The following is a 27544-nucleotide window of genomic DNA, read 5'->3' as shown; positions in this document are numbered from 1 at the left end:
TTTCGGTCCTGCCATTAAGCAATGGTAAACTATGAAAGTAAGAGGTATGGAAAGGCTTATGCTATAATATGTCATACTGAAGAGTTCTTTTAAATTGATGACAACTATTGAAACTGGGATAGTTAACAGGAAAAAAGTGTTAGCCAAAGTGTAGGAGAGAATGAATACATATAAACAGAAAATGTTGTTTAATATTAAGAATTAACAATACCACTCTCAATTGGTAAAAACACTTTTATTGTGCTCATAATGCCATCTATAATGTTATAAAACCAGGTCTCTGTGTTTGCAGATAACAAAAATACTATATAGAGAAATATAACCCATGCAACATATCTTGTGCAAGGGGCTGGAGACATTGGTGATCAGGGCAAATGAGAATCAATTTAATATTAAAGAAAATGCATGCTACATTTACCAAAATATGTCATTTTTGCACAAGGTCAGGAAACATTTGGTATCAGAGCAGATGGGATTGAATTAGTGACCCTAATCTGCCCTGTCCCAATCCAGACCTGACCTGTCATCAACACTTGAATATCCACACCCGACCCAGCCATCTCTGACATCAGGGGTACTCTGGGTAGGTGCAAGTTTATGAATTAAAGAGGCTGATGGCCAGTGGAGGAATGCTGCATGGGCTTGAGGGCAGTGCTCCTGAAAAAGTGTTTAGCCCCCCCCACACCTACGTCACAGGTGTTGTCCCATTTAACACTAGACAACTTAAAGTTATCATTCTGGAGTTTGAGCAAACCTGCTACTTTTACCCTTAAATGAAATATAACCCCTTTTAAAAGTTTATATATTAGCCATTTTTTAACTATTAATATAAAACATCTGTAACTACAGAGCCACCTGTCATTTTAGCCGACAATCGAGAAAAAGATTAAATCTGAGAAAAGAAACTAGTGATGTTGCTCAGCTTATAAACTTAAGTTGGAAAGTCATCTGATTTTTTTTGGTCAGTTCTAAGCATGGTAACATCATAAGATGCTTCTTTTCAGTTTAAAAACAGGTAATCTGCAAACAAAAAAATGATGTAAATTGCACTTCATTGAAACCAAGCCCTGAGCACAAATTTTTGCAGCGATGCTGTTGTTTTGCAGGATATGAAAAATATTAATAATAGTCTGTGCAAGACACTACGGCTTCTATGATAAAATCTTTATTTTTTCCATATTAAAAACGTAACTCAAAACAGGAGCAATAAATAATTTGACACGTTTTGTACCTAAACTGCTGTTTTGTCAAAGATAATCCTGCTCAACCATCCCTACACATTTCAAGCGGTTGCTGACACCTTCATGCTTTGGACCTTCAGCTTGTCCACAATAATTTAAAATTTGTCAGCAAATTAGAAAGGGTGCTGCTTATGACTGCAAATGGAAAATCTGTTTTCCAGTAATAGTCATCTGACTGATTTCTAATTTGTTAGGGGGGAAATAAATGCCTGAAAACACTTCTTTATACACTAGGGATGCACCGAATCCCACTATTTTCGGCTGCGGCTGAACCCTGAATCCTTTGTAAAAGATTGAGCCGAATACTGAACTGAATCCAAATCCTAATTGCAAATTAATCCAATAGAGGCTTAAATAGAAGAGTGTGTTTAAATTACTTTTTGCTTCTGTGTTCACATGACCAAAAGTCACGTGATTTTAAGGATTCATTTGGCCAGGTACTTGGATACGGCTGGATTCTGCCCAAATCTCAAACTCAATCGTGAATTTGGTGCACCCCTGTGAAAACCGCAGTACTGACCATTTTTTAGTGATAAGGCTATTATTTTGGCAGGACTAGACCAATTACAAGCTTATCCTATAAGGGAATACTTGCAACCACTTTGCTGAGCCCTGGCAACAAAATTACCTGTGTTCCTCTGTCCTTATCAAGAAATGCAAGATTCAGAAACATAAACAAGAGGGCATACTTCCACTTCCAAAAGTAAAATAATTTTTTGCAAAGTTTGACCCTATCCCACGTAGTCTGCTGGGGGGAGGTTTAGGGTGAAGTGGCATATCAGAGCCAGGTATGGTATGGCAGTTCTGGTATGGATCCCTTATCCGGAAACCCATTATTCAAAAAGCTCCAAATTATGGGAAGGCCATCTCCCATAGATTTTAAGCAAATAATTCTAATTCTAATTAAAAAAAATGCTTTAATTTTTCTCTATAATAATAAAACAGCACCTTGTACGTGATGGTATCTAAGCTGCATGAATCAATATTGATATAAAAACAATACTATTGGGTTAATTGTTTAAATGACTTGTAGCAGACTTAGGGTATGATGATCCTTATTACAGAAAGATCCCTTATCTGGAAAACCCCAGGTCCCAAGTATTCTGGATAACAGATCTCATACATATACTAAAATTCTGATTCTAATTACTGTGCTATGTCTTATGACAGAGAAAGTATTTGAATTAGGAATGGCTTCTGTAAAAAAAAAAAAACTGATGTTAAAGAGCTTAACATATAACTATAAATGTTTTTATTTACAGATTACGTAGATGTAATTAACAAAGCCAGAGATGTATACCCCACTCTCACCAAGTGGAAATGTATCCCCATCTCTTGAAATTAACATTTTTCTAATATTGTGCTACTAATTATATTTATAGGTGTAGGAATAAACAATGAGATCCAGCCCTGTAGAGCATACAGTCTAGGTTTGTTTTATTAGTTTCTGGAGCTGGCACAAAACTTGACACCAAAAATCCAAATCAGGTTTCTTTTGGTCAGAGAGCAAAACCTTTTTGCTATGATCACATAGGATAAACATAAAAATCTTTTTCTAGCTGGACTGTGGGATGCATGAACAAATGCACTGACAGGAATGCAGCTGTGGAAAGAAATGAGGATCTCGGGACTTTCATAAGCATGCAATTTTTGGTTGACCACTTACTGAACAGTAATACTGTACATTCCCAATGAAAAATACTTCTAGTCATCTGAGAATCCAGTCTCATGTAGGTGCACATCAATATAAAAAGTATTAGGCTGGCTATGTTACAGTAGTTTGCTCTGGTTTGTAACCCAAGACCTCCTAGAATAGTGACAAACCTTATTTGTTGCTATTGGTCATTTGCCTTGGGCAGACAACTTTGCCAAAGTAATACATAGCAGATTTATAACATCACATACTTAAACAAAACTTATTTTTCAGCATTCATAGTATCACTTTCAGCTTGGTTTAACAAGGCTGCACATTTTAAATGATCACTAAAGATAATCTGCAATTACAGTGAACCCATTGCTTATTGTTGTCATTAGGTATTAAAGCCAGAGATCCTTTTTTCAGCCATTAGCCATAAATAAGAGCAGATGTTTTCAATCACCGTTAAATGTTTTCGTTATTTTGGTGGTTTGATGGGATCTCAGGCCTTTTGTCTATTTCTGTGCTTGGTGTAGTCTCTACAGAAGTCTGTGGGGTGTTTCCTTCATTTTTCACAGTAAGTGGTTCCACAATCTTTTTTTCGACACTCGTCTCTGTTTCTGCTCAAGACAACAGACAGAAATGATAAATGATATGAGGCTTCAACAGCAATTATGAAAGATAAGACACAAGAAAAAAAAGATCTGTCCATTTGACTGTTCTGTTGTAAACCACTGCTTTTATCTACACATTCCTGCTCATATACACTATATATAACTTTCTACAAAATCAACACCTTATCTACAAACGCATGAAATAATTCAAATGTGTACAATTATCTCCTTGTTCCCTGTAATAATAAAACAGCGGTTCATGTGAGGAAACCCACCAAGAGCTGAAGCTGTTCTGCATGGAGGAATGGGCTAAAATTCCTCTGAGTTGATGTGCAGGACTGATCAACGTTTAGTTGCAGTTATTGCTGCACAAAGGAGTCACACCGGATACATGACCAAATATAATATTTTTTGTTTATTTGTTCAACTGGATTTTCCTCATGTACTTTTAGAACTTGTTTGAAAATCAGATGATGTTTTAGGTCACCATCATATAAAAATATAGAACATTTAAAAGGGTTTACAAACTTTCAACACCATTATATATATAATCTAGAGAAGAAAGATATAAGAGATGAAGGAAAACACAGTTATTTATGGGAAGACTGCTATATATTCTGGTATTGATGACTGGTGGTATTAATGGGTATTCCGGTGACATCTGCCAACTTACATGCCTTCTTGGACAAATTTATATGGCCTCTTGGATAAGTATATAGTAAGTGCTCATGATGTAAGAAAATGTTAGATTGTTCCAAGGCCATCCACATGGCCTTGAGAAGCTGCAAGGGTGCTGGGTCAGAGAGAAGATGGTACCCCAGGTTGAGGCATTTTTCAGTGCAGTGGAGAGGCAGCCCAGGGGCTGAGATTAGTGATTATAATCGTTGGGGTGCCTGACAAATTGGCACCCTGTAGTGACTAACCCTTTTAAGATTGCCCTTGTGTGTAATAAGTTAAAGGGGCAAAATGAGTTTATGAAATATAGTTACACTCCCTGTATCATGACCTCCTCACCTGTAATTATTAGACACAGTCAGTGACTGTGAGAAAGGCTCATCATCTGTATTTAAATGGGTGCTTCACCTTTGATTTAACTGTTTTATGATGCAGGATTTTCCAAGACATTTTGCAATGGCAACTTTTTACAATTTTTTTAATTATTTACATTTTGTTCAGCAGTTCTTTAGTTTGGAATTTCACTAGCTATCTAGTTGATAGGCTACAATCTAACCTAACATGCAGCCAGTGGTTTGAATGACAGACTGCAAGATTAATAGGAGATACATAGGAGAAAGAAGGATTGAATAAAAAGGAAGACATTCAAAAGTAACAAAAACATTTTAGTCCTAGGGAGCAATTATTATTTTTTGGCTGCTAGGGTCTGTGACACCAAAATGAAGACCAACAGAAAAGCTGCTAAGAATAGGGCATTCTATAATATACTAAAAGTTAATGCACACGCAAACTACCCTGTTTATCCCATAGGCCGTATAGAAACTTACTTTCCAGTTCAGTCATATACCCCTGGTCTCTGAACTGTTCTTCATGAGCTGAGATTGCTCTTCTGTTCTGAAATTGCTTGAGACGTAACCTAGGTTTGGACATGCTTGCTGGAGAAAAACAGAAGAGATCAGTTACAGTTACATTTGTTGGCAAGGTTAAAAAGTACTAAAAAAATATCTAGTTTATCTTATGAAAACTTTTATGGATGAATCTAGAACTAAACTTGGGAATAATAATTTCTCATTAAATCAAATGTGTCCTATTATCTGTGGGTGATATTGTACTGATGCAATGCAAAGCAGAAACCTACTGTATACACAAGCTTAAAACACTGTCTCCATGTGGTTTCAACAAAGATACAGACTTACAATGCTTTTTATATGAATAATACTCATATGTCTAGATGTTTTATATTTTAATACTTTTAGTGGTCATATTGGTCTCGCTGGTAAGTGATTTCATCTTTCAATTGGAATACATGCTATACTGGATGTAGTGATATCTATCAGCTCAGAATATATTGCAAATGTGCAAGTGACCATGAAGGATAAACACTGGGGCAACAAAGACTCTTAAAGAAGAAGGAAAGGTAAAAATTAAGTAAGCTTTATCAGAAGGGTCTATGTAAATACAGCCATAAGCACTCACAGAAATACTGCACTGAGTCCTCTATCAAAAGTAACACAGAATTTCTTGTCTCTTTTTTGTAAACATGATGTTCCAATGTCTTCCTTCCTGCCTTCCTTAATTTCCATGGCCAGAGTCTGTGCAGTTCTCTCCTGCTCCCCCTCCCATTAGAATCTGTGATCTCAGCTATAAGCTAGAGACTGCAGGTAGGAAGCTACTTAAAATGGCAGCTGCTATCAAATGGAGAAAGCTTCTAAAGCTGTTTACTCAGGTATAGTAAAGCTTTTTGCAGAATAAATATATTGTTCTAAGTGGCACTAATGTGGCAGTAAAATGCCAAAATGACTTTCCTTCTCCTTTAAGTTTAGAAAAGAAACGTTTAGTTCCATAAAATCAATACAGGTATGTGATCTGTTATTTAGAAACCTGTTATCCAAAAAGCTCTGAATTACTGGACAACCATCTTCCATACATTCCATTTTACTCAAATAATTCAGTTCTTTTTATTCCATGTAATAATAAACCATTATCTTGTATTTGATTCTAACTAATATATAACTAATGCTTATTCCAAAACAATCCTATTGGGTTTATTTAATGTTTTTTTTAAAGGCCAATTCGTTATTGTTTTGTAATACAAAAAAACAAAGCACAACTGCCAGAACTAACCTCTTATGTGTAGCAAGAAAGCCCTGCCAACCCCATTTTTTACCAATGCCCCGGAACTTTCTGTGGTAGACTTATCAGTGAAGATTCGTAAGTCAGGGACAGGCAAGACTCAAAAACCAACAGGAATTAATACAATAAAGGCTTTAGCTAAGCCAGAATAAACTAAACCAGCTTGGGCCAAAGTTACATCAACGCATCCGCTGGCCTCACAACACAGCTGAGAGACATGGGCATCACTGTGCATGAGCGTACACCAAAAGAGAGCACACGTCAGAGCGTGCCTATGCAGAGGCTTCTGGTGCTCCTTACAGGGTTGTTGCCAATGGTACATTCTTTTCTTGGAGTAGGGACCCACAGGGTTTTGTATTGGGTCCACTTTTATTTTATTTGTACATTAATGACTTAAGGAATGGTATTTGGGGTAATGTATCAGTGTTTCCAGATGACACAAAACTATGCAGTTAAGTAATGGCAGGCAGCAGTTGCATAAGCAAACAAGGTTTTGAGCTGCATTAAAAGGGGTATCAATAAAAAGGAGTGAGTCGTACTTCTTTAGAACGCACTGGTAAGGCCCATCAGGCCTGCAGCTTGATTGATCTAGCAGGGAAATGGAAACTGCTCAACTGATTTTCCGAGTTTTGTTTACCCCTCTCATGTAGAAACCTGCATGTTGTACAAAATAAAGCAGTAGAGGAGAGATCTTGGGGGAGCTGACAGGTCTTCAAGTCTGGGGGAATTAGAGTAACTCAAGTAATGTAATTTTTTTGGGCTACGTCACAAATTTTGCTACAAAACCCTTTACACCTCTAATAATTAATGCTGCACAGGAAATCTTACTTTAGTAAGATGACAAAGCATCTGAAATTACTTTTCCTCGGTAGAAAATGGGCATTGCCAAGAGTAAAACAATTATCGCAATTTCAGGCACATTGTTGTGCACAAGTAGCATGATTTACTGTGTGTGACAAAAAGCCCAATGTGCCATCACCTTTCAACAGCAAAATGTGAGAATTTTAATGATCTATGATTACATACAATACCTTCATTACCAAAGTCTTCTGATACAATTTCATTTACATCAGACGTATTCTCCAAATGAATGATTCGGCTAGGAGAAGGAGCAGGAGAGCTTCTTTCTAGGCCTGGGAGACTCCAAGAGTCCTCTGATTTTTTTTCCACTCCTATTTCTCTGCGTTCTAAAATGACAAGAGATCTTCTTGGTGAGCCATGGGCCAGTGTGCACCTTCCCTTAAGTTCTGCCTTAAATTGTTTCCCAATGTCTTTCCAAATCATGCTCTGGTCTGCTGGATTCCTGACCATTTCAGGTTTTGGAGTGGATCTTTCTGCTTTGAAAAAAAAAAACCAGTTAAGATATTATAGTATAAACATAAACAACAAGTGAAAAACAAATGCTATTGTACTAGAACCTATTTAATTAAGTTGGACACACTAGAGAATTTTACAGTAAACTTTAAAAATCTTCTGTCATAATTTTTATGGTGTACTTTTTATTTCTAAATTATACTGTTTACATTGGAAATAATTCACTCCAAATTGTAGGATTAAAGTCCTAAAAATAACAAACTGGACGATGTTCTGACCATTAATAATTGCCAGACAAAAATGGTATGATGGTCACGGAAAATACATTGTAGGTCACCTAAGGATATTGTCAAATACACAATACATACACAGATATATACACAGATATTATCATTATTCAACCAAAATTTTCTAACCTGTCCAATAAAAATTGTTGGCATGATAAATCAGAGCCCAGACACGGACCGAAAATTGTATGAAACTATGTTTTGTATGATTATATTGGTGCGTGTATGGTCACCTTTAGTCTTGAATACTCCTTAAAGGAGAAGGAAAGTCTAAGTCACTTGGGGGTGCTAAAATGTTAAGCACCCCCAAGTGACTTTAATCGCTTACCTCGCACTCCGGGCTGGTGCCCCTGTTAGGAGAAAACAGCACCAGCCCGGGGTACCTGGAGCGATGCGCTTCCTCCTTCTGCCTGCGTTGCATCTATCCTGTCATACTTTGTCCATAGTAATTTCTGGTCTCCTAAAGCCTGCATCCCTGAAAAAAGACTTTGCTTCACCTCCCATATTTAAAAACCCCAAATCTTGTCTTTCTTCACTGAGGTAGACACACTGGATTATTAATGCTTACATTCCTTACTAGAGTCACATTATGCATTTAATTAAAAAAAAAAAAAGGAAAATAAGTGATTTTACTCACTGTGCCTAAAAAAATCTGTTAACCCTGCTGTGTTTTTGAGTTTCCTTGTCTAATAATCTGTTTTATTCATCTGTTTTCTTATGTTTTCTTCTTTTGCTGGATGTACCTATCACTGAAATGGTGAGCTTTAAGCACTGTTTTTTTCCACGAACATTCCCTGCTCTTCATTAACTTACTACCTTACTAAAATGTAGTAATCTGATTTTTTTAACCATACTACTATATGTTTAAATGTTAATTTAGCATAAAAGCTTCTTTCATACCTGTCGACATAGAGTGTGTTCGTGCTTTCAGGCTTGGTGGCGGGGACTCAGCAGAACTATCCACAATGTCTCCTAAAAAATATAAAATAAGACATTAACCCACAGGAGTACACTATCCAATTAACAACAGCAAATGTTTTTATCAAGATAATTTATGATCAAATAGTACATAGAACATACAGTGCTTTGCTAAATATTCACACCCCTTAGCATTTTTCATGTTTTCTTGCCTCATAACCTGGAATTAAAATGGATTGTTTTGAGAGTTTGCACCATTTCATTTACAGAACATGCCTACAACTTTGAAGATGTATTTTTTTTATGAAGCAAACAACAAATAGGACAAAGTAACAGAAAACATCAGTGTGCATAACTGTTCACCCCCCCTAAAGTTAGTACTTTGTAGAACCACCTTTTGCGGCAATTACAACTGCAAGTTGCTTTGGATAAGTCTCTATGAGCTTGCCACATCTTGCCACTGGGATTTTTGCCCATTCCTCAGGAAAAACTGCTCCAGCTCCTTCATGTTTGATGGTTTTCCCTTGTGAACAGCAATCTTCAAGTCTGACCACAGATTCTCAATTGGATTGAGGTCTGGACTTTGACTAGGCCATTCCAACACATTTAAATGTTTCCCCTTAAACCACTCGAGTGTTGCTTTAGCAGTATGCTTTGGGTCATTGCCCTGCTGGAAGGTGAATCTGGAAGGATCAATGAGTTTACCTATGTAGGATTGATTCTGAAAGATAATTGTGCCTTTGGACTCAAACACATGGGCAAATGTGAGGCTGGCTAAAGCTGGCCATACACTGGATAATCTGCTTGTGTGGCATTGTCACCAAACAAGTGGATCTTTCCCCAACATGCCCAACTTGATGGGGTGCTCCTTCCCCCGACAGGATTTTTAAACCTGGCGAACTTCTTCATCTTCCCGATTTTCAATAAGGTGCCAACGCGGCCCGTGTACGGCCACCTTAACTTATATGAAAACTTATCTGCCCTTTCTGCAATTTAAAGAAATTAAACAAAGATATTGTTAAAAAAATCCCTTGCTCACCTTCTGAACCAGCCTTTTTGATGTCACCATCTTTGTTCTGTAAAAGACAAAAATAAAATAATACAGAATTCGGGTTAAGTCATAGAACACAGAGCTATACATATAAAACATTTTCTTTGAAGTAGAATACTTTTTATTAGTGAGTTTACATTTAGTTATGGTATGTTCAGCTGACATTATCTTTTGTGTAAACAAAGCATAGTGGTTTGATTCTGACCAGGGCACTGTCTGCAAAGAATTTATATTTTTTTTTTTAAAAAACAAATTCTAAGTTTAACTGGCTCTGGGTAAAATTGAACCTAGTCTGTGTTTTGTATGATTGTGAAAGGAAATTGAGATTGTAAGATCCATTAAGGGCAGGGACTGATGTAGAGTGGGTAACAAGTCAGCACTATATAAAGGATAATTATAATAAAAGTCCCATCTAATAAACTGAGTCTGTAACTTTATTTGGGGCAGAAGGCACTGCAAAATTAAACCAAATGTAAAAAAAAAAAATTGTAGAATTTTTATAGCTCAGGCTAAGTGGCACTACTAGCCATTACATCATTCTGTATGGACAGAAATAATGCAACCACAAAAGGTTAACACTGTTAATTTATGATTTAGATGCTTTTTTAAGAGATGGCCCTATTCAGAGATTGAGATTTTTTAACTAGAATGTTTGTGACCTGGGGTTTTCCAGATTTCCATGTTTTGTTTTTTTTGGTTATTGGGCCTCTGGATAAAAGAACCCAACCTGTATCATAATATATATGTGTATATGTGTATTATCCATTCTGCAAGCCATCTGAGTCTGTAGAATATGTTTGTGCATTTCCTTTTGCTATTCTCAATAATTGTTTGTTCAATCCCTTTTTGATATTGTGTGTCACTATATTGTACAATTTATGATACAATATAGTGGTAGGGGGGGTTCTGGTCTTCTTTCTGGAGTTTTCTCCTTGTGCAATAATACACTAAGCACTTTAGAATTCCTTCATAACAGACGTGTTACAATGGTTCCTCCCCTTTTCACTATTTCTTTGTTATATTAATTTTACTTTTATAACCATGGAACTTTTCAGTAAAGTTTAAAGTTTTTCTGTTAATTGGAATAAAAATATAGACATTGTCTCCAGACTGGGGTACACTTCACCAGGGCTATTCAAAAAAGGGAAAGTTGTGCTCAACCACTAAATTTTAAACCATTAGGCGGGGGTGCAATGAGGCTGTAACCACAAAATACATATAGACAACAACAAGAGATCCTCTGCACTTACACTCATTATCAATATATATAAGAGACATTCTGTGCATTAAGCTACCAAGAAATGCCCTCCCCTATAAGCAAAACAGGCATTGTTTGTGCATATATTGCATATACTTGAAGCTGACCAACTATGTCAAAGTCATCCCTTCTGGACAGTCCTACACTGACTTATGCGATTCATTAAGAATTCTACTGCTTCAATATACATTTAGCAAAGGCACTAAGTTTTACCTGCAACTTACTTGCTTTAAAGGTTAAAACGCCCATATGTTTGCCCTTTTATTGGCTTCACTGGGATCACCTGACTATAGCTGGGATCACCAGGGCTATTCACACAGGCTAAGAAAAGAGTGTAACTAGAAAAACTCTAGAACACTAGTACACTACACTAGTATGGGACCTGTTATCCAGAATGCTTAGGACCTGGGGTTTTCTGGATAAGGGATCTTTCTATAATTGGGATCTCCATACCTTAAATCTACTAAAAAGTAATTTAAAGATTAAATTAACCCAATGTTTTGCCTCCAACAAAGATTAATGATATCTTAGTTGGGATCAAGTACAAGGTACTGTTGTATTACTTCAGTGAAAAAGGAAATAATTTTTAAAAATTGGAATTATTCGCTTATAATGGATACGGGGATGGCCTTTACATATTTCAAAACTTTCTGGATAACGGGTTTCCGGATAACGGATCCTATGCCTGTAGTTACTGGTAAGAATAAATAGTAAAAGGTGTTGTTGGTTACAGGTAGCCTAATACTGACAAGTGCAGACCTCTGACACTGGTACCCAAGTTGATAGGAACATTACCACGGAGCCATTTCAGGTCAGAGTAAGTTTGCACCACAAAGCATGTAACACACACACACAAAATATTTATTGGAATTAACATACCATTTATATCTATCCTGTACATGCTTTTTTTTCTTTGGAGCAGAAGCACAAATCCTGTTTTTTTTTATTGCAGTGTGTATGCTATAGGTTCTGGGGTCTGCAGTCATCTTTTATCTGTTGCCTTAACAAAGCCTCACTCAGTATATTGCGTTGAATGATAGTTCATATAATACATATTCATGACTTGGGTCAGAAAGCCCTACAAAAAGAAATCAAAATATTTTTAAAGAAAAATATTGTGCCTTCTAGATACGATGCATAATTTTTCACAGACTATTTTCCCCTATATGCATACAGGAGAAAATTTTGTATTTTGATGTTAGTGGTCCATAAAGAACCTTCAAACACAGGTGACGGACCATTATGTTGTCTATAAAAAGAGGTATACATTCATTAAAGGGAATGTAATAGGCAGAGTATGCAGTACAAGTTTAATTATCCAGAAAACAAAAAGGATATAATTGAGATAGAGAGAGAAAATGGTAAGAAGCTAATTAAGGCTATATAGACAATTAGTTTTAAAGCTGGGATTGCTTACACTTGGTAAAAGGTTATTAAAGAAAAATAAATAAATGGAAGCAGGCACAGGAGCACAAACAGAAATGCTTCTGTGAAGGTTTATAACTAATAATCGGTATGGACAGATATAAGAGGAGAAAAAAATAACTGGTGCCTTATTCACCAATGGGTCTTTCTAAATAACGCAAGGCCAAAACTAGAAATTAAAAGAAAATGTTATGGAAATTCAAAAAAAAGGTTTTTAACAGTAGGAACTGTTAAGTTGTGGAATTTTCTCTTAGAAGCACTGCTGGGCTTTGAACCATGGTCTTTTCATGTTCTAAGCTCCTTTTTCCTAATCATTAGGGTTGGAAGACAGTCAAGGGGTTCCTGGACATTTCTGCTTTACCACCTTTGTTGAAGGTCATCTGAGAATTGAAATGTTCGAAAATTCTAGGATGAAGTTCAACTACTGTTTCAGGACATATCCAGTGACCAGGTGTTTCAAATAATAATGCTCCTGTTGCAAGGCTTGTTTCTGGGCCAATAATCTATATTACTACAGGTCCTTGTTGCTTACGTCAGACCCTGTACTTTTCTTGCTAGATTTTCAGGAGACATTTGTGACAGCCAGGCATCTGCCTGTGCCTACTCCAAGAAGGTGGTGCATATTGTGGCGCAGCCTCCTGCTTCAGCTACATAGCCTGGTCCCACTAAATGAGGCCTTGTCTTAATGTTCAAGCAACGATAGCAGACTAATAGTAAAAAAAAGTACCTTCTACCTGCTAGTTTAAATCCATATTGATGGCGAAACAATCTTATTGGGCTTATGGGTTTAAATGTCAAACATGGAATGGTGAACCAATGGAAAACCCCAGGTCTCAAGCATTCTGAATAATAGATCCCATACCTGTACATTCAAACCTTTCTAAAATAGAGCACATTTTTTAGTCTTCAGCAAATTGAAGCTAAAAAAATATTCTGGATGGAGAGGTCACTGTGAGTAATGAAGGTTGCTAAAGTGACTATCAGTACTAAAAAATGTGTGTATAAAACAGCAGCATAGTTAAGACATAAAACTGTGTTCATCTATCTGTACATCAGCTTGCTGGTTATTGCTTCTAATGTGTATGAAGCAGAAAGAGCAGTGTGCTTAAGCACAGGGTTGGGGCTGTACCTTGTATTCTAAGTATAGAGGTCACTTTATGGTATATTTTGTGCCAGTAGACTCTTAAAAAATTTAAGGGATGTGTAGAGAAACATTTATGGCATACATTCATGCCACTAAAAGTGCAACTTTTGCACCAAAAAGAACATAGTTTATTAATCAATAAAAATCTTGTGCATCATGTATCTGTTGCAAAATTAGACACCAGTTAATGGCACCTGCAATTAGCTTTAGATTAGTCAAAATTGGGTCAAAAATATGCAAAGCTGTACCAATACTAGTTTAGTAAAGGATATTGGAAAATAGCAGGGATGGGACAATTCAAATGAGTTGATACTTTATACCATTCAGTAAAAACCAAAACTAGACCATTTTAAGGAATAACTATTTATTTTCTTAGACTGTAAACACTACACAATCCTCCTTCCTCCAGTATCTCCTAACACATAGCACTCAATCTTTAGCTTAACTCTTTATATGTATTTCCAAATATATATGACATTTTAGTAATATAGTATTGATGATAGTTCTCCCGTGGGCAAAATATCTAGAAATATTTATATCTACAATTTATATTTTTGGGTGTCCAGGAGCTACTTACTTTCTGTACTCTAGGAATGAATACAGTTACCAGAATATCTATAATAAAATCTGGGTATACCAATAGAAGTTTGAGGCATAAAGTATGCCACACATATATATATTATATATATATATTTAGGTCATGCCTACTTTTGACCACTACCCCTTTACCACAGCCAAAAATGTTAATACAATAAAAACAGAAAATAAATATATTAGCATGTTATACTTTGCAGCTGCTGTCATATTGCTGCTGCTGCAATGGTCCAAGATTGACAGCTGCATAAGGCAACCTGACCCACCATCTCATCCTCCTCCATGCAAACGCAAGCATATTGACAGGGAGAGGAAAACATGGTGCAGGCGATAGGGGAACAAGAGCCCAGATTAGGGGTAGGCAACAGAAGAGGTACATGCCTAGCACCACCCATAGTGATTTCAGATATGAAAGAACTTACAAAGAAGTTCTGGAATGTTAAGAGTGAAGCAAGGAATTTGGAAACCTGGTTTAACTTTAACCATATCTGAAGTAGGGATGCACCGACACGGGTTCTCTTTAACCCCCTCTGTGGCCTAATTTGCAATTTGGATTCAGTTTGGTACTCGGGCAAATCTTTCACAAAGGGTTTAGAGTTTGGCCAGATCCCAAAATAGTGAATTTGGTGCATCCCTATTCTGAATTAAATACATCCATATTTGAGCTGAAAAAATTGTAGATATGCCACTTTTTTTGGTAGTGACTTATTACTTACTGTCCAACACTGTCCTACATATTACTGGAACTGCAAAAGTATTACAACAATGTTTTCATATTTCATATGAAATATGAGAACATGGACAAAAAGTGGCACTTGAACCCAAATAGTCCAGCCACCGGTTTATGCTCACCTGCTTTTTCTTGATTTCTGATGATAAGACCCGTGTCACACCAATACGATGTAACATGTTGTGAACTCTGTGTTCAAATGTGTGGCAGGCTTCCCCATCCAGCTTCTCACAATGCCTTTTCTATTGCAGAACATAAATATAAAAAGAATGTAAAAAAAAATGTTCATATAATTACAGCATTTATGAACAATTACAAGAAATTGCAAATAGCTTCTGTCATTTTTATATGACAAGTTTCAATGGCTATATACTGTCTCTAAGTGCAACTTGGTATATGATGGGGCAGATTTATAAAAATTTGAGTTTGTGAAAAAACCCATGAATTTAAAACTCATGCAACATTTCTTCTCGAATGCTAGCTTATTTAAGAAAAACACGCAATAGAATATTCCCGTGTGTTTTGTCTCACTGGTGATAATCGCATTATTCCACTTGTTTTCAATGAGGCTAAAAAACTTTTAACAAACTGGGAAAATAAAAAATAAATTTTTTTCATTAATAAATACCAACTGCTTTTGGGAATCTTAGAGGTCACCATACCAAGCAGCTACTCCAGAAACTGATACTGAACTCTCCTTTTTTATGCCAGGAAAAATATTGCTATGCACTGGATGGGAGCTCGCCCACTATCCATCAAAACATGGAAGCACTTGGTAAACCAGGCAACCCCACTGATCAAACTTACCTCAGAAGCGAGAGGAACACAAACTAAATTTGACCAGATTTGGACCCCGTGGATTGAGGCACGACTGGACTGATCCTGCACAGTATGCCTTATCAGCAAAGTGACATACCTACCCTTCACATAGACTAACCTGTCTACCTGACTAGATAACCTAAAACCAAGTGGTTTTTCTCACTTTTGTCATTGTTTTATTTATTTCTTGTTACAGTGGCACCCTTATGAGTGCATAGCTGGAACACAAACCAATGTTGTGTTTCAGTACCAGTGTTATAGTGCCAGGGCCTAAATATCTGCCATCAGTACCCACTGCATCTCACTGCATATAATGTGCTTGTTTTGTAAATACAAACTGCATATAATGTGCCTGGGATGTCAGTACCCACTGCCTTTCTCTCTATAAAACTAACTAAAACACATTTAAGCTAACTGATCACACACAAATGGATGGAGAACCCCCATCAGAAGTGCATGTATAAATACTTTTACATCCTAAGCATTTTGGAGTAAAAAAAGCACTCCCACCTGCACTTTTGGACAGTATCCCTGGAAGTCAGTGGGAACCGCAAGAGGTAACTGCACAAGCAGCAGTCTCACATTAGCTTTAGGTCAGTCTATGTATGGCCCATCTTTAGCCTCCCTAAACAAAAAAGTCACCTTCCACCTATGGCTATCTTCCATATCCCTGTGTTTTCTCACTTGATAAAAAGCCATCCAACACCTTCTTGAAGCTATCTAATGTATCTTCCAGTACATCTAATTCAGTGAGAGAATTCCAAAACTTCACAGCTCTCCCAGTAAAAAACCCTTTCCATATATTAAGATGGAACCTCTTTTCTTCTAATCAGAATGGGAGCCCTTGTGTCTGCTGGAAAGACCAACTGGTAAATAAAGCATAAGAGAAAAAATATTATATGATCCCCTTATATATTTATACATAGTTATCATATCCCTGCTTAAGCATCTCTTCTCCAGCATAAACAGACCCAACTTGGCCAGTCTTTCTTTGTAACTGAGACTCTCCATACCCTTTACCAGCTTAGTTGCCCTTATTTGGACCCTCTATAATATAATAATATCCCGTTTCTACACTGGAGACCAAAACTGCATGGCATATTCTAGATGGGTTCTTACCAGCGCTCTGTAGAGGGGAAGAATAACCATACCCCTCTCCTTGAGAATCTCTTGTTTGCCCTTGCAGCTGCTGCCTGGCATTGCTTAGTACAGCAGTTTCATATCTACAAGGATCCCAAGGTCCTTCTCCATTATGGATTTGCCTAGTGCAGTCCCATTAAGGGTATGAATGGTTTGCATATTTTTACATCCCAGGTTTATGACTACATTGAATCTCATCTGCCACATAATTGCCCATATTGCCAGTTTGTCAAGATCCTGCTACAAGATGAAATTAATTGGGTTGTAGTTTTGTGTCTTCTGAATACACTGAAGAAAAGAACTACTTTAGCTCATTTGCCTTTTCTCTTTTCGTTCTAACCATACTGTTACCATAATTCAATGGAGCCACACTCTCAACCCACATGTTTTTACTATATTCTATACTTATATATTATATACTTGTATAAAAAAAACTTTTGCGGTTAGTCTTAGAAAATGAGGCGCGCATTGCGGCAGAGGCTATTTTTCCCTTTCCAATTGCTGTTTTACAATGTTTGTTATAGTGTTCATATTCATTAAATGCAGATTTTGTTCCCTCTGACTTGTAGTTCTTAATAGTTTTCCCTTTTTTTACTTCAGAATGAAGCCACATAGTGTGGTTCTTAACACTTCTACATTTACTCCTTTAAAGGACATATAAAGCCTACATTTACCTACAATGTATATCAGTTGGGCACATCTTCCCCACCCAAATGGCATCATTTATCCTGCTTTTATCCCCTCTGTTTTCTAGCACCGTCACATTTTCCTAAACCAAATAGCAGCTTTTACTCGGTGGCCATTTTTCCTCTGATACATAATCAGACACATTTAATTCTGCAAACAACATACACACACAGGCCCTTATTCAGCATACATTTCATCAAGAATACAGGCTCACACAGGCAGAACTGTGTTTGAGCACTGTAATGGTAAATCTGTAGAGCTCAGGAGAAAAAAATTGAAGCAGACAGCTAGAGCTGAGTTTCTATGGGAACCAGTAATGCCATCTCTTCACTGGCTGTTAGACTGGAGGGCGTGTTTAGTAATCTGAGCTTAGAACAACTGAGCATGCCCACAAGCCAACAGCCAAAGCAACTTCCTGAGGGAGGGGGCTGAGTGGGTTACAGGAGGAAAAGCAAATCTAAGTGATTAAGGGGATGTTGCAGCCTTACTATTAACCTCTGGACAGCCAGTGTGGCAGGTATTGAAAGATTTCAAAGAGGCTGTTCACTGATTAAATTTTTGTGTGTCCTTTAAGGGGACCTGTCACCCAAACATAAAAAGCTGTATAATAAAAGTATTTTAAGAATGAATCATGAAACCCAAATTCTTTTTTTAGTTAAATCATCCACACCTGTTCTAAATGTATGCAGCATAGAGGCGGGGCAGGCAATATATGATTAACAGCTCAGATTTTTAATTACAATTATTTGAACTTTACATTCAGCACTTCCCAGATACCACCTAGATGGCAAATGCATAAGATTTCTGGGTGAAACAATGCTTGTCTTAATAACAGTGTAAACAAAATGGCACCCTCCTACAACCAAGAGCATTCCCATTTGTGCTCATTTAACAGGACCTGCATCCCCCAAGGTTGTCACTCTCTGCAAAGAGAGAGACTGGAAATCCGGCACCCTGTGCATAGAGCAGCTTCACAAGAGGCAGCCCAGCCCTGTCCTTACCATCTGCCTTACTTGCGCATGTAAAGGACGTGCAAGTTAGCAGCAGGTAAGGGCTGGATAGGAGGACCCCTATTTTGAGGCAAGCATGGCCTATTGCAGACCACACTAGATTCAAACAGCAGTCTGCAGCCTGCACTAGTTGACAATGCCCTATGCATTGGGCAAAGTGCAAAAAAAGGCTGATTGCGCCCTTCATTTGTGTGCTTTTACCACATGTAAAATGCAGTCATTGTTTTTATTTTACAGTCAGTAAGTAAAATATTCACTATTTTCATTTTGGGACAGTTTAGTGGCATTTCTATTATTATTATTATGGCATTTTGTATTATGTAAAATTTCAATTTTTAAAAGTATTTTTAGTACTAAATCTAATTAAAGAAACTGAAGTACACAGCAATTAAGGGAGATGAATAAAGCTTATTTTGTTCTTCACAATAGGTGAATCATAGCAATAAAACCCTTTTTGGGAACTCAAAATTAATTGGTCAATAGAAAATAAAGTATGGCTCCTAGAGGCTTTCATGAGTATTATTTAGCTGCTTTCTGGACACTTTCTGGATTACTACAATTATCAAATGGATTAAGTAATCATGTTTGTAGTTAATACAATCTATTAATTTTATGTAATGGAAAATACATTTTTATCCTTGCAGTGCACCCATAGGCCGAGCGGATCGGAGGTTGGCCTGAAAAATGTGAAAGCAGAGATTTTCCAAGTCAACCTCCAATCTGTTCCGCTCTGTGTGCCCACACTCGGGCAGTTGCCATAGTTTTTAATGCAGGCACACAGAGGAGTGTAAGTAAGTGGATCCGCTTCTCTCAGTCTGGCCAAAGAAAACCAGGGCTGAAAGAAGCGGATATATGTACCGTGTGCCCTCGCCCTTAGTTCATAACTTGCATAACCATTACCACACCAACTGTCAACTACTACAGCCACCTACGGGTGCGTTGCGAGGATTAAAATAGATTTTCCATTAAATAAAATTAAGTAACTGGGCTAGGAGAAGCAGATATATGCACTGTGTGCCCTTACCCTTATAATGATAAGACATTAGCTGATAATAAGAGCTAATATTTCACAATTGCAAGGAAATAGCATTTAAACAAGGCAGTTTCAAGGAACTGACTCATCTCTTTTCTTGCCCCTACAGTAATTTTGCTTATCTTGGCATCCATCTGCCTCTGCTATATAATGCAGTCTACTGCAAGCCATTTAATTCTGCTCTTACTTGGGAAATTTTCTTGATAACATTTTTAATTTACTCAATTAATTTTTGATTGCCATTTCCAACTGATACCTGTGTCTACTTCTTTGTTGGTCAAGAGATATTTTTACAGCCCCGGGGGGTCTTGAAAGGTGAAAAAAAGGTGGTGATTTAAATATTTTAAATATTTCACTGTAGTAAGATAAAATAAGGTTTTATGTTGCCTGATGAAGCTCCTTTAATTGGAGCAAAATGCATAGCTAGGAAACAATTCTGACCCATTGTTTGTTTTCAGAACTGGACTCTAGATAATATAATCTAATTAGGAAAGTTCCTGTAAGAAAAAGGACTATGAACCTGAAGATTGGACTACAATAGAAAACAGTAAGATATATTAAATCATTAATATCACCTGGCTAACTATATCACTCAGATGCCCCTGAAATGCCGCTGCACAGTGGGAGAGTCTGAAGCAGTCAAGGTTACACCTCCCATATTCAAAATAGGTTCTGTAATTATAATCAGTGACATAATAAAAGTTATTTCCTCTCAAGGCAACTTCTGCGATTTTCGCTGCGTATGCCATCCCACCGGCGATTTACATACTCGCCGGTGGGATGGTATTTCGGGGAGACTAGTCACCCACGACAAGGGAGATTTGTCACGGGCAACACGTCTCCCCGACATTGCTAGCCTAATTATGTTTGAGGTATTAGTTTCCTTTTAAATTTAAAAGGCACCTATTACGTTAAAATTGCTTCCTCCACCAGAGGTAATGGCTAATAGACCCACTCCGGTTGGGGGGAAAAAAATAGCCCTACTGGCGCAAGTTTGCCCGCTCCCTCCTGGTGTGGGCGGTCATGTTATTTAGCACATATTGCGAGAGGCTCCCTGCTTGCTCATTATGCACATGCCTGTGACACAGGAGAGGTGGATGAGACTTACCTTCCTACGTCACACACATGTGCATAATGAACAACATGGCTCCCTGCCGGTGCAGGCAGTCTAGCACAGTAGGCTATTTTTTATTGTTGTCTAGAACCGGAGTGTGGGCCCTATTAGCCCGCACCTCTAGTGGGGGAAGCAATTTTAGGGTTATAGGTGTCCTTAAAATTGGCTTACCTTTTCTTGTTTTATTCTAAATGGCTCCTCATCTTCTGAAAGAAGTATCAGTGACTGGGATTTTCCTTCTCTTGAGCATCTTGGTTTAATCTTTCTTGCAGCATCAGGTGTCCATGCAGGATCCACCACAGATCCCACCTCTGCTGATGTGGCATCTTCTGTTTTTTCTTTATTAGAATCAACACTTTTGTTTAGTGGTCTTAATATATCTGATAAAGTAGGTTTTCTGCCTTTTTCAGTTACTGGAGTCCCATCTTGCTCCTTTTCAGGCTTAGACCCCTTGGAATTTCTTGGTTTTCTTAATGCAAAAAAATCTCCTATTTTCTTTTTAAAGGTCCTAGACCCAGATGATGAAAGGGAAGAGGGTTCTGAAGAAACTTGCAGTGGATATTCGCTGTTTGGAAAAAATAGAGAATTCCTATTATACACTAACACATACTGTTAGGTACCCCCCAGTGACTGTAATCACTTACCTAATACCTCAGGCCGGTGCACCTATTACATGTGAGAGAGTGCTCCTCTTATTTCTTCTTTTATCACATTGGGTGCATGTGCAGTAGAGTGAAAAGCCAGATTTAACTATTAACTTTACTGCACTTGTGTCAGCCCAAGATTTTGAAGAAAGAAGAAGAGAGAAGAGGATAACTCACTCGCATGTAGCAGGGGCTGGTGCAGTTTCCTGCTAACAGGAGCACCGGCAGGGTATCAGTTGAGTAATTACAATCACTGGGGGGCTTAACATTTGTACCATTCCTTCTCCTATAAGATGATTACTTCTGTAACTTCTGTAGCTTTGCTGCATCAAGCTGTGTTCCACCTGTGAATGAATGAATGACCTGTGAATGAATACAGCTGACCAGTAAGCATGGGATGTGTTTCTTCCTGTGTTTCTCTAAGAAGGAATGCATGAAGGATCAATAGTAGGGGGATGCAAGAACAAACACCCATCTGAAAGGGCCCCAAGTGGTGGACTGGAAAAAGGGGTTAGAATGACTGTTTTAAGACTTCATCATGGTCTGTGGCCTTCATTTTTTTTTAAAGATTTCTGTTTCTAAAATCTATTTAGACTTACCTTATAGCTATGTTTTTCAACTGCCTGTCTAGTCTAGTTTATTGTTTTTTTGGGTTCTGATCATGGGTAAGCAGATTGTATTTCTATATATATAAAACTGCAAGTCTACAAAAGGTCAGCTATAACTAAACTTCTCACTGTATCGTTTTGATAAAGTATATATAAATGAAGTAACAGTGCCAAGATGGCTATAGCATTGGTATCTGTCTTTCAATCTGTCTATGAATTATTTGGATTTTTTACTTCACATATTCAGCCATGTAGCACCCACACAAATGTCCACAGTAAAATAAAGATTTGTGTTACTTACTGATAGTCTTGGATAAGCTTCTTGGTGAAAAAATCATCTAACCCCTCGTCCAATTTAGCAAACACTTCTTTTTCATTGACTTCTGTTTTTTCCTTTTCTGGAGTCTGAACCTTATATTAGATAACAGAGAATATGTGTTATGTGAGATGTTTGGAATAAAGACAATTACAGTTTTTAACTAGAGATGATTATGCTTTTCCCTAACAAATTTTGAATATTTTGTTATCTTTCACTTTTTCACACTGTGCAAAGTGCATAAAAAGGATGTAATTGGCCATTTTTCAAAATGGTACTTGCGCTGTGGTAAGTTGGCCACTGCACTCTGTTTCAGAGAGCAGAGACCTACATCTTACCACTTGGGAAGAGTACTGTCTGTGTTATGCAGCACTCTGCTGCACTCCCTGGCGCTGCTTTCTGCACTGGTGCAGAGAGAGAGCAGCATTCCCTGGGGCACGCATGCTCGGTAAGTGAGCACTAAGGGGTGCTCCCTTGTGAATAAACAGGGCTTTTTTTTACAGACAGCTTTCAAAATCAGCCTGAAATATTGTGTTACTGCACAAAAAAAGGAAAAATAAATTAATGATTTATTATTATTAACATGTATTTATAAAGTTTCAACATATTCTGCAGTGTGTATACACCAAACATTCAGATTTACATACAACCAGTAACTGATACATGAGATAACTGCACTTCAAAAAAAAATATATATATATCTGAATTATATTTTATTTTATGATAAAAAATACAACTGATTTGGAATCTCCAAAGAGCACAGAATTTATAGAGATTACTGGCTTATATGGATTCAAAAGAACACAAGCATTATAATAAAAATACATAAATAAATGATTATAAATCATTTACAGATAATATCATATACAGAGACTAATTGTGAATGTTAAGAAATACAGTAGGAGGGAAGTCCCTCATTTAGGGTTGGAAAGGGGTACCTGGGGCCCACCGGGGCTGCCAACCTAATGGCAATTTTTTTTTATTCATGCCCACTTTTTTTGCCACATATTTTACCAAAACGTAATCCAGACATGGCAGTATAATTACTACAGAAAATGGATGAGCATATTAAACCCACACATGCCAATATAATCATTAAGTAAAATGGATAATGGGCCAGCTGTGCCCCTATAAATGGCTAAGCATTCCATTAATACCAGACAAGCAAGTAAGATCACTTAAAAACGACCAATGAACACTCCGTAAACTCCAGACATGCCAGTAAGACCACTGGAAAATGGAACTCCAAACATCAGAGCTGTCAACCTTTAACAAGTAGGGGCTGGGATATAATGTAGCATGTGCAGTACGCCAAAATTTTCTGGGCGTGGGGTCCCCCTATAACATTACCATGCATGTGCACTATGTGGAGTGATGTCACTGAATCCTTACTGTGCTTGCGTAGTAAGCATTCAACGGAAGACATGAAGAATTATTTTAAATGCTGGGAGACCTCAGAGTTGTAAACTCCCCCTATTTCTTCAGGAGGTATCCGAATTTGGTGGCTCTCCCCCTGTTTTTCCGTCCCCCAGCAGTAAGCCTTTGGTGACATTGTTTAATACATTTGCATATGTGCAGGTAGAATTTTTCGGGTTCAGCAGCAAAAGAATCCTGGCTACAGGATTGGGTACAGAGGGCGGTTGTTAATGGTACATTCTCTGCTTGCAGTAAGGTTCTCAGTGGGGTCCCTCAGGGTTCTCTTTTGGATCTACTTTTATTTATCTTGTTCATTAATGACTTAGGGGAAGGTATTGTAATTAATTGATCAGTGTTTGCAGATGACATAACACTCAGCCCATATGTGGAAGAATAACCCCATTCATCCCAATTAATTCCATCCAGGATGTGGCATCCTTGCAGTAGGATCTTGACAAACTGGCAATCTGGGCGGCTAAGTGGCAGATGAAATTTAATGTCGATAAATGTAAGGTCATGCACCTGGGATGTAAAAATATGCAAGCCACTTAATGGGACTGCACTAGGCAAATCCATAATGGAGAAGGACCTTGGAGTCCTTGTAGATAATGAATTTGGCTGTAGCAAGCAATGTCAGGCATCAGCTGCAAGGGCAAACAAGGGTTTGAGCTGTATAAAAAGGGGTATAGATTCACGGGAGGAGGGGGTTATTCTTCCCCTTTACAGAGCGCTGGTAAGGCCCCATCTAGAATATGCCATTCAGTTTTAGTCTCCAGTTCTCAAACGGGACATTATTGAGTTAGAGAGAGTCCAGCTGGGTATGGAAAGTTTCAGTTATGAAGAAAGCCTGGCCAAGTTGGGATTGTTTACACTGGAGGAGAGGTGCTTAAGGGGTTATATGCTAACTATGTTATCTTTCTAATGCTTTATTTACCAGTAAGTCCTTCCAGCAGACACAAGGTACCCACTCCGATTATTTGGAAAGGGTTTTCTACAGTGAAATCTGAGAAGTTGTGGAATTCTCTCCCTGGATCAGTTTGTACTGGCTGATACATTAAATAGCTTCAAGAAGGGGTTGGATGGCTTTTTTGCCAGGGTTATGAAAGATAGCTTTTAGTACAAGTTGATCCAGGGACTGGTCCGATTGCCATCTTGGAGTCAGGAAGAACTTTTTCCCCTCTGTGGCAGATTAGAGAGGTTTTTGTTGCCTTACTTTGGATCAACTAGCAGTTAGGCAGGGTATATATAGGCATATAAGGTTGAACTTGATGGACCTGTGTCTTTTTTAACCTAACTTACTATGTTACTATACTATGTTACATAGTATATATATATATATATTTTTTTTTCTTGAGTAAATAAATCAAAAATATTTATTCAATCATAAGCGCAGTCCAACGTTTCGGTCACTACAGTGTGACCTTTCTCAAGGACCTCTGTTTCCACAAACAAACTGTGAAAAACACCACCCCCACACTAATATGCCCAAAAAAGGTGTCAAAAAGCTTGTCACAGTCACAATCTGTTAAATAAAGTTACAGAAAAAGAAAAAGACTAAAATGAAAAACAAAAATGGGAACATAATGAAGAATAGTAAAGGAATGTGCAATCATTAAATGTCAGACATACTAACAAACAATAAAGCAAGAAAATAAACACACAATTCCTTCTTTAGTAACATCCTGTTGCCAAGGCAACCTGTGTACTAAGCCCATACTACATTTCCCAGATTTGTCCATAAGCCTAAAATCGTGAGCCTGTGTTTATATTTTGTGACTAATGATTTACCCTAATCGCATATACGTACATGGAGACAAACTAGTGTGGCACACATGACCTATTGTTGCCAAGTAGAAATGCAGATAAATTTATCATTCCATACTACAGAGGTATAAGGGAACCAAGATAAATGTCAGAAAAAACTATTGCAACAGTAACACAGAACCAAGTGTGTGGATGGGAAAAGTGAGCACTGAGGGCATAAAATTTCCCGATTGACCAAGGAGCATCACACAAACTCCACCAGACTGATATATGTTATTCTGGTTAGTATGTGTAAGGGTCCTCACTGGGGATTATGGTCTGTTTTAAGTATTTGTCCTTCAGGGCACAATTGGTGGATTATATAATTTCATTCATCTTATTATTTGGAGTTACCACATTGTAAAAGTACCGTATGATACAGAACTCCTTACCAGGATGGAAGCCCGTGTAAGACCAGTCTTGTTGGGCACCAATGAGCTTTTCGATTGGCCAACTATGCAATATATTTATGCCATATTCAGACAAACGTCTTCATCCTACAACTTGATCTGCCAATGTGACTTGTCCTACATATGCTGACACCGCCATTATCCCTATCCTTCACCTCATATATCCAAATACAAGGCAGAAAAGTGAAAAAAGAATGAAAACAGGAGCTGTGGAGACACAGCTAAAATGTGTCACAAATGACCCGGGGTAAAACCCAAATGACACAGAGTGTATGAGAGACTGTGTGTTACCCACACAACTCTTACACTCATGCACAAATAGTTAAATGCCTAGGGCTTCTCTTTTTGTCCAAACTCTACTTATTTTTGTCTACTCAACAAATATTTGGTCTCGCTTATATGCGTATAGGCCCTTTTTCAAGACCAAAACAGATGAATGTAAACAGTGCCTTAGCCTATCAGTACTTTTCCCCGCCCCTTTATGTCCAACGTCAGTTACAATTTCCCTGTTCTTGAAGCTGTGTTGGGGTCTGGACACAGCTAAACAGCAAAGGGCTAGGGGAGAGGCAGGGGGTGTGGGATTAGTGCTGAGCACCTTCACATACGCACAGTAACAAGCTGGAATGTTTCAATATCCATTTAACAGTTTAAACCATTGTTTTAATATATATCCATCGATTGTAAATATATATATATGTGTGTATTACTGTGTGTATGTGTGTATATATATATATATATATATATATATATATATATATAAATGTATGCACACACACACACACATATATATATACACACTCACACATAATACAAAACACAAAATTAAAATTTCTGCAATCTGTAAATTGATAACTAGACATGAAAAACATTGTGATTGCTGTTATTTACACACTCATAAATGGATAGCACATCATAATCATTATTCCTATCTAACAGTGCTTTAGGTTTAATCAGACTTCAAAACAAACCTTATTACGGATGCAGTATTTAGCATTTAGGGTAGTGATTAGTGATTAGTCTCTATCAAAAATAATAGGTAGCAAAAATAAAACATACCAAAAATACATTTTAATCCTGCTGTAAGAAAGTGTGGCAATGCAGCTTCTATATAACAGCAGCGTTCCACAGAAAAACAGGACAGTGCAGGTGCCATTTGCGGGCTGAACGATGTATCATAGCGATTGCGCACAATAATGCAATACTGCATTCTAAGGAATCTAATGATCGTGCAGGCTGCGATTTAACAATATGGCATACATGTACTGCAGAAAATAGCGAAGGCTTACATGAGGTTTTCTGTAAGGGTGACAGCTGGACCGCTTGGGCCTGGGTCTCTGACGGGTATAGTGCTGCAGTTTCTCACCCTCAGTTGGTAGGTCCATAAGGTGCTCTGTGCATGACACTATGGAAGGAAGCAGGAAGCCTCAAACCTCAGCATCCTTTATGGAAAAAGGGAGTGGCGTCAGGGAAGAGCCCCTGAATGGCAGAAGCATCAGGCTTGCGAATGTCTAGCCTCTGCTACAG

The 27544-nt window shown here is 37.7% G+C and overlaps 1 protein-coding gene across 3 annotated transcripts; it reads right to left on the bottom strand.

Moving 5' to 3' along the window:
- Nucleotides 1-216: 216 nt before the first annotated feature.
- LOC100489791 (capping protein, Arp2/3 and myosin-I linker protein 2) lies at nt 217-27540 on the bottom strand. 3 transcript variants are annotated; one of them, XM_031900709.1, is made up of 9 exons: nt 27307-27540; nt 22377-22486; nt 20995-21388; nt 15143-15262; nt 9858-9894; nt 8801-8872; nt 7340-7636; nt 4994-5101; nt 217-3497 (listed from the first exon to the last, which is right to left on the bottom strand). In XM_031900709.1, exons 1-9 carry the CDS (start codon nt 27400-27402, stop codon nt 3343-3345), a joined length of 1389 nt encoding a protein of 462 aa, XP_031756569.1. In that variant the 5' UTR covers nt 27403-27540; the 3' UTR covers nt 217-3342. The 3 variants fall into 3 exon arrangements, with proteins under 3 accessions (XP_031756569.1, XP_002935403.2, XP_004913561.2); XM_002935357.3 differs by having other exon boundaries at nt 7331-7636; nt 27307-27539; XM_004913504.3 differs by having other exon boundaries at nt 7331-7633; nt 27307-27539.
- Nucleotides 27541-27544: the final 4 nt, after the last annotated feature.

Source organism: Xenopus tropicalis, chromosome 4 (genome assembly GCF_000004195.4).
Source record: "Xenopus tropicalis strain Nigerian chromosome 4, UCB_Xtro_10.0, whole genome shotgun sequence".
Lineage (NCBI taxonomy): Eukaryota > Metazoa > Chordata > Amphibia > Anura > Pipidae > Xenopus > Xenopus tropicalis.
Note: the sequence above shows the minus strand (reverse complement) of the source record. Positions and strands in the feature narration are given on the sequence as shown.

Bases quoted from the DNA above. Each gene is read 5' to 3' on its own strand.
- LOC100489791 (XM_002935357.3), bottom strand. From the start codon at position 27,402: ATGGACCTACCAACTGAGGGTGAGAAACTGCAGCACTATACCCGTCAG. The intron at 7,637-8,800 runs GTATGAAAGAAG...TTTTTTTCAAAG, and splicing joins AACACACTCTATGTCGACAG to CAGAAAGATCCACTCCAAAA. The intron at 3,498-4,993 runs GTAAGTTTCTAT...TGTCTTGAGCAG, and splicing joins GTATATGACTGAACTGGAAA to AAACAGAGACGAGTGTCGAA.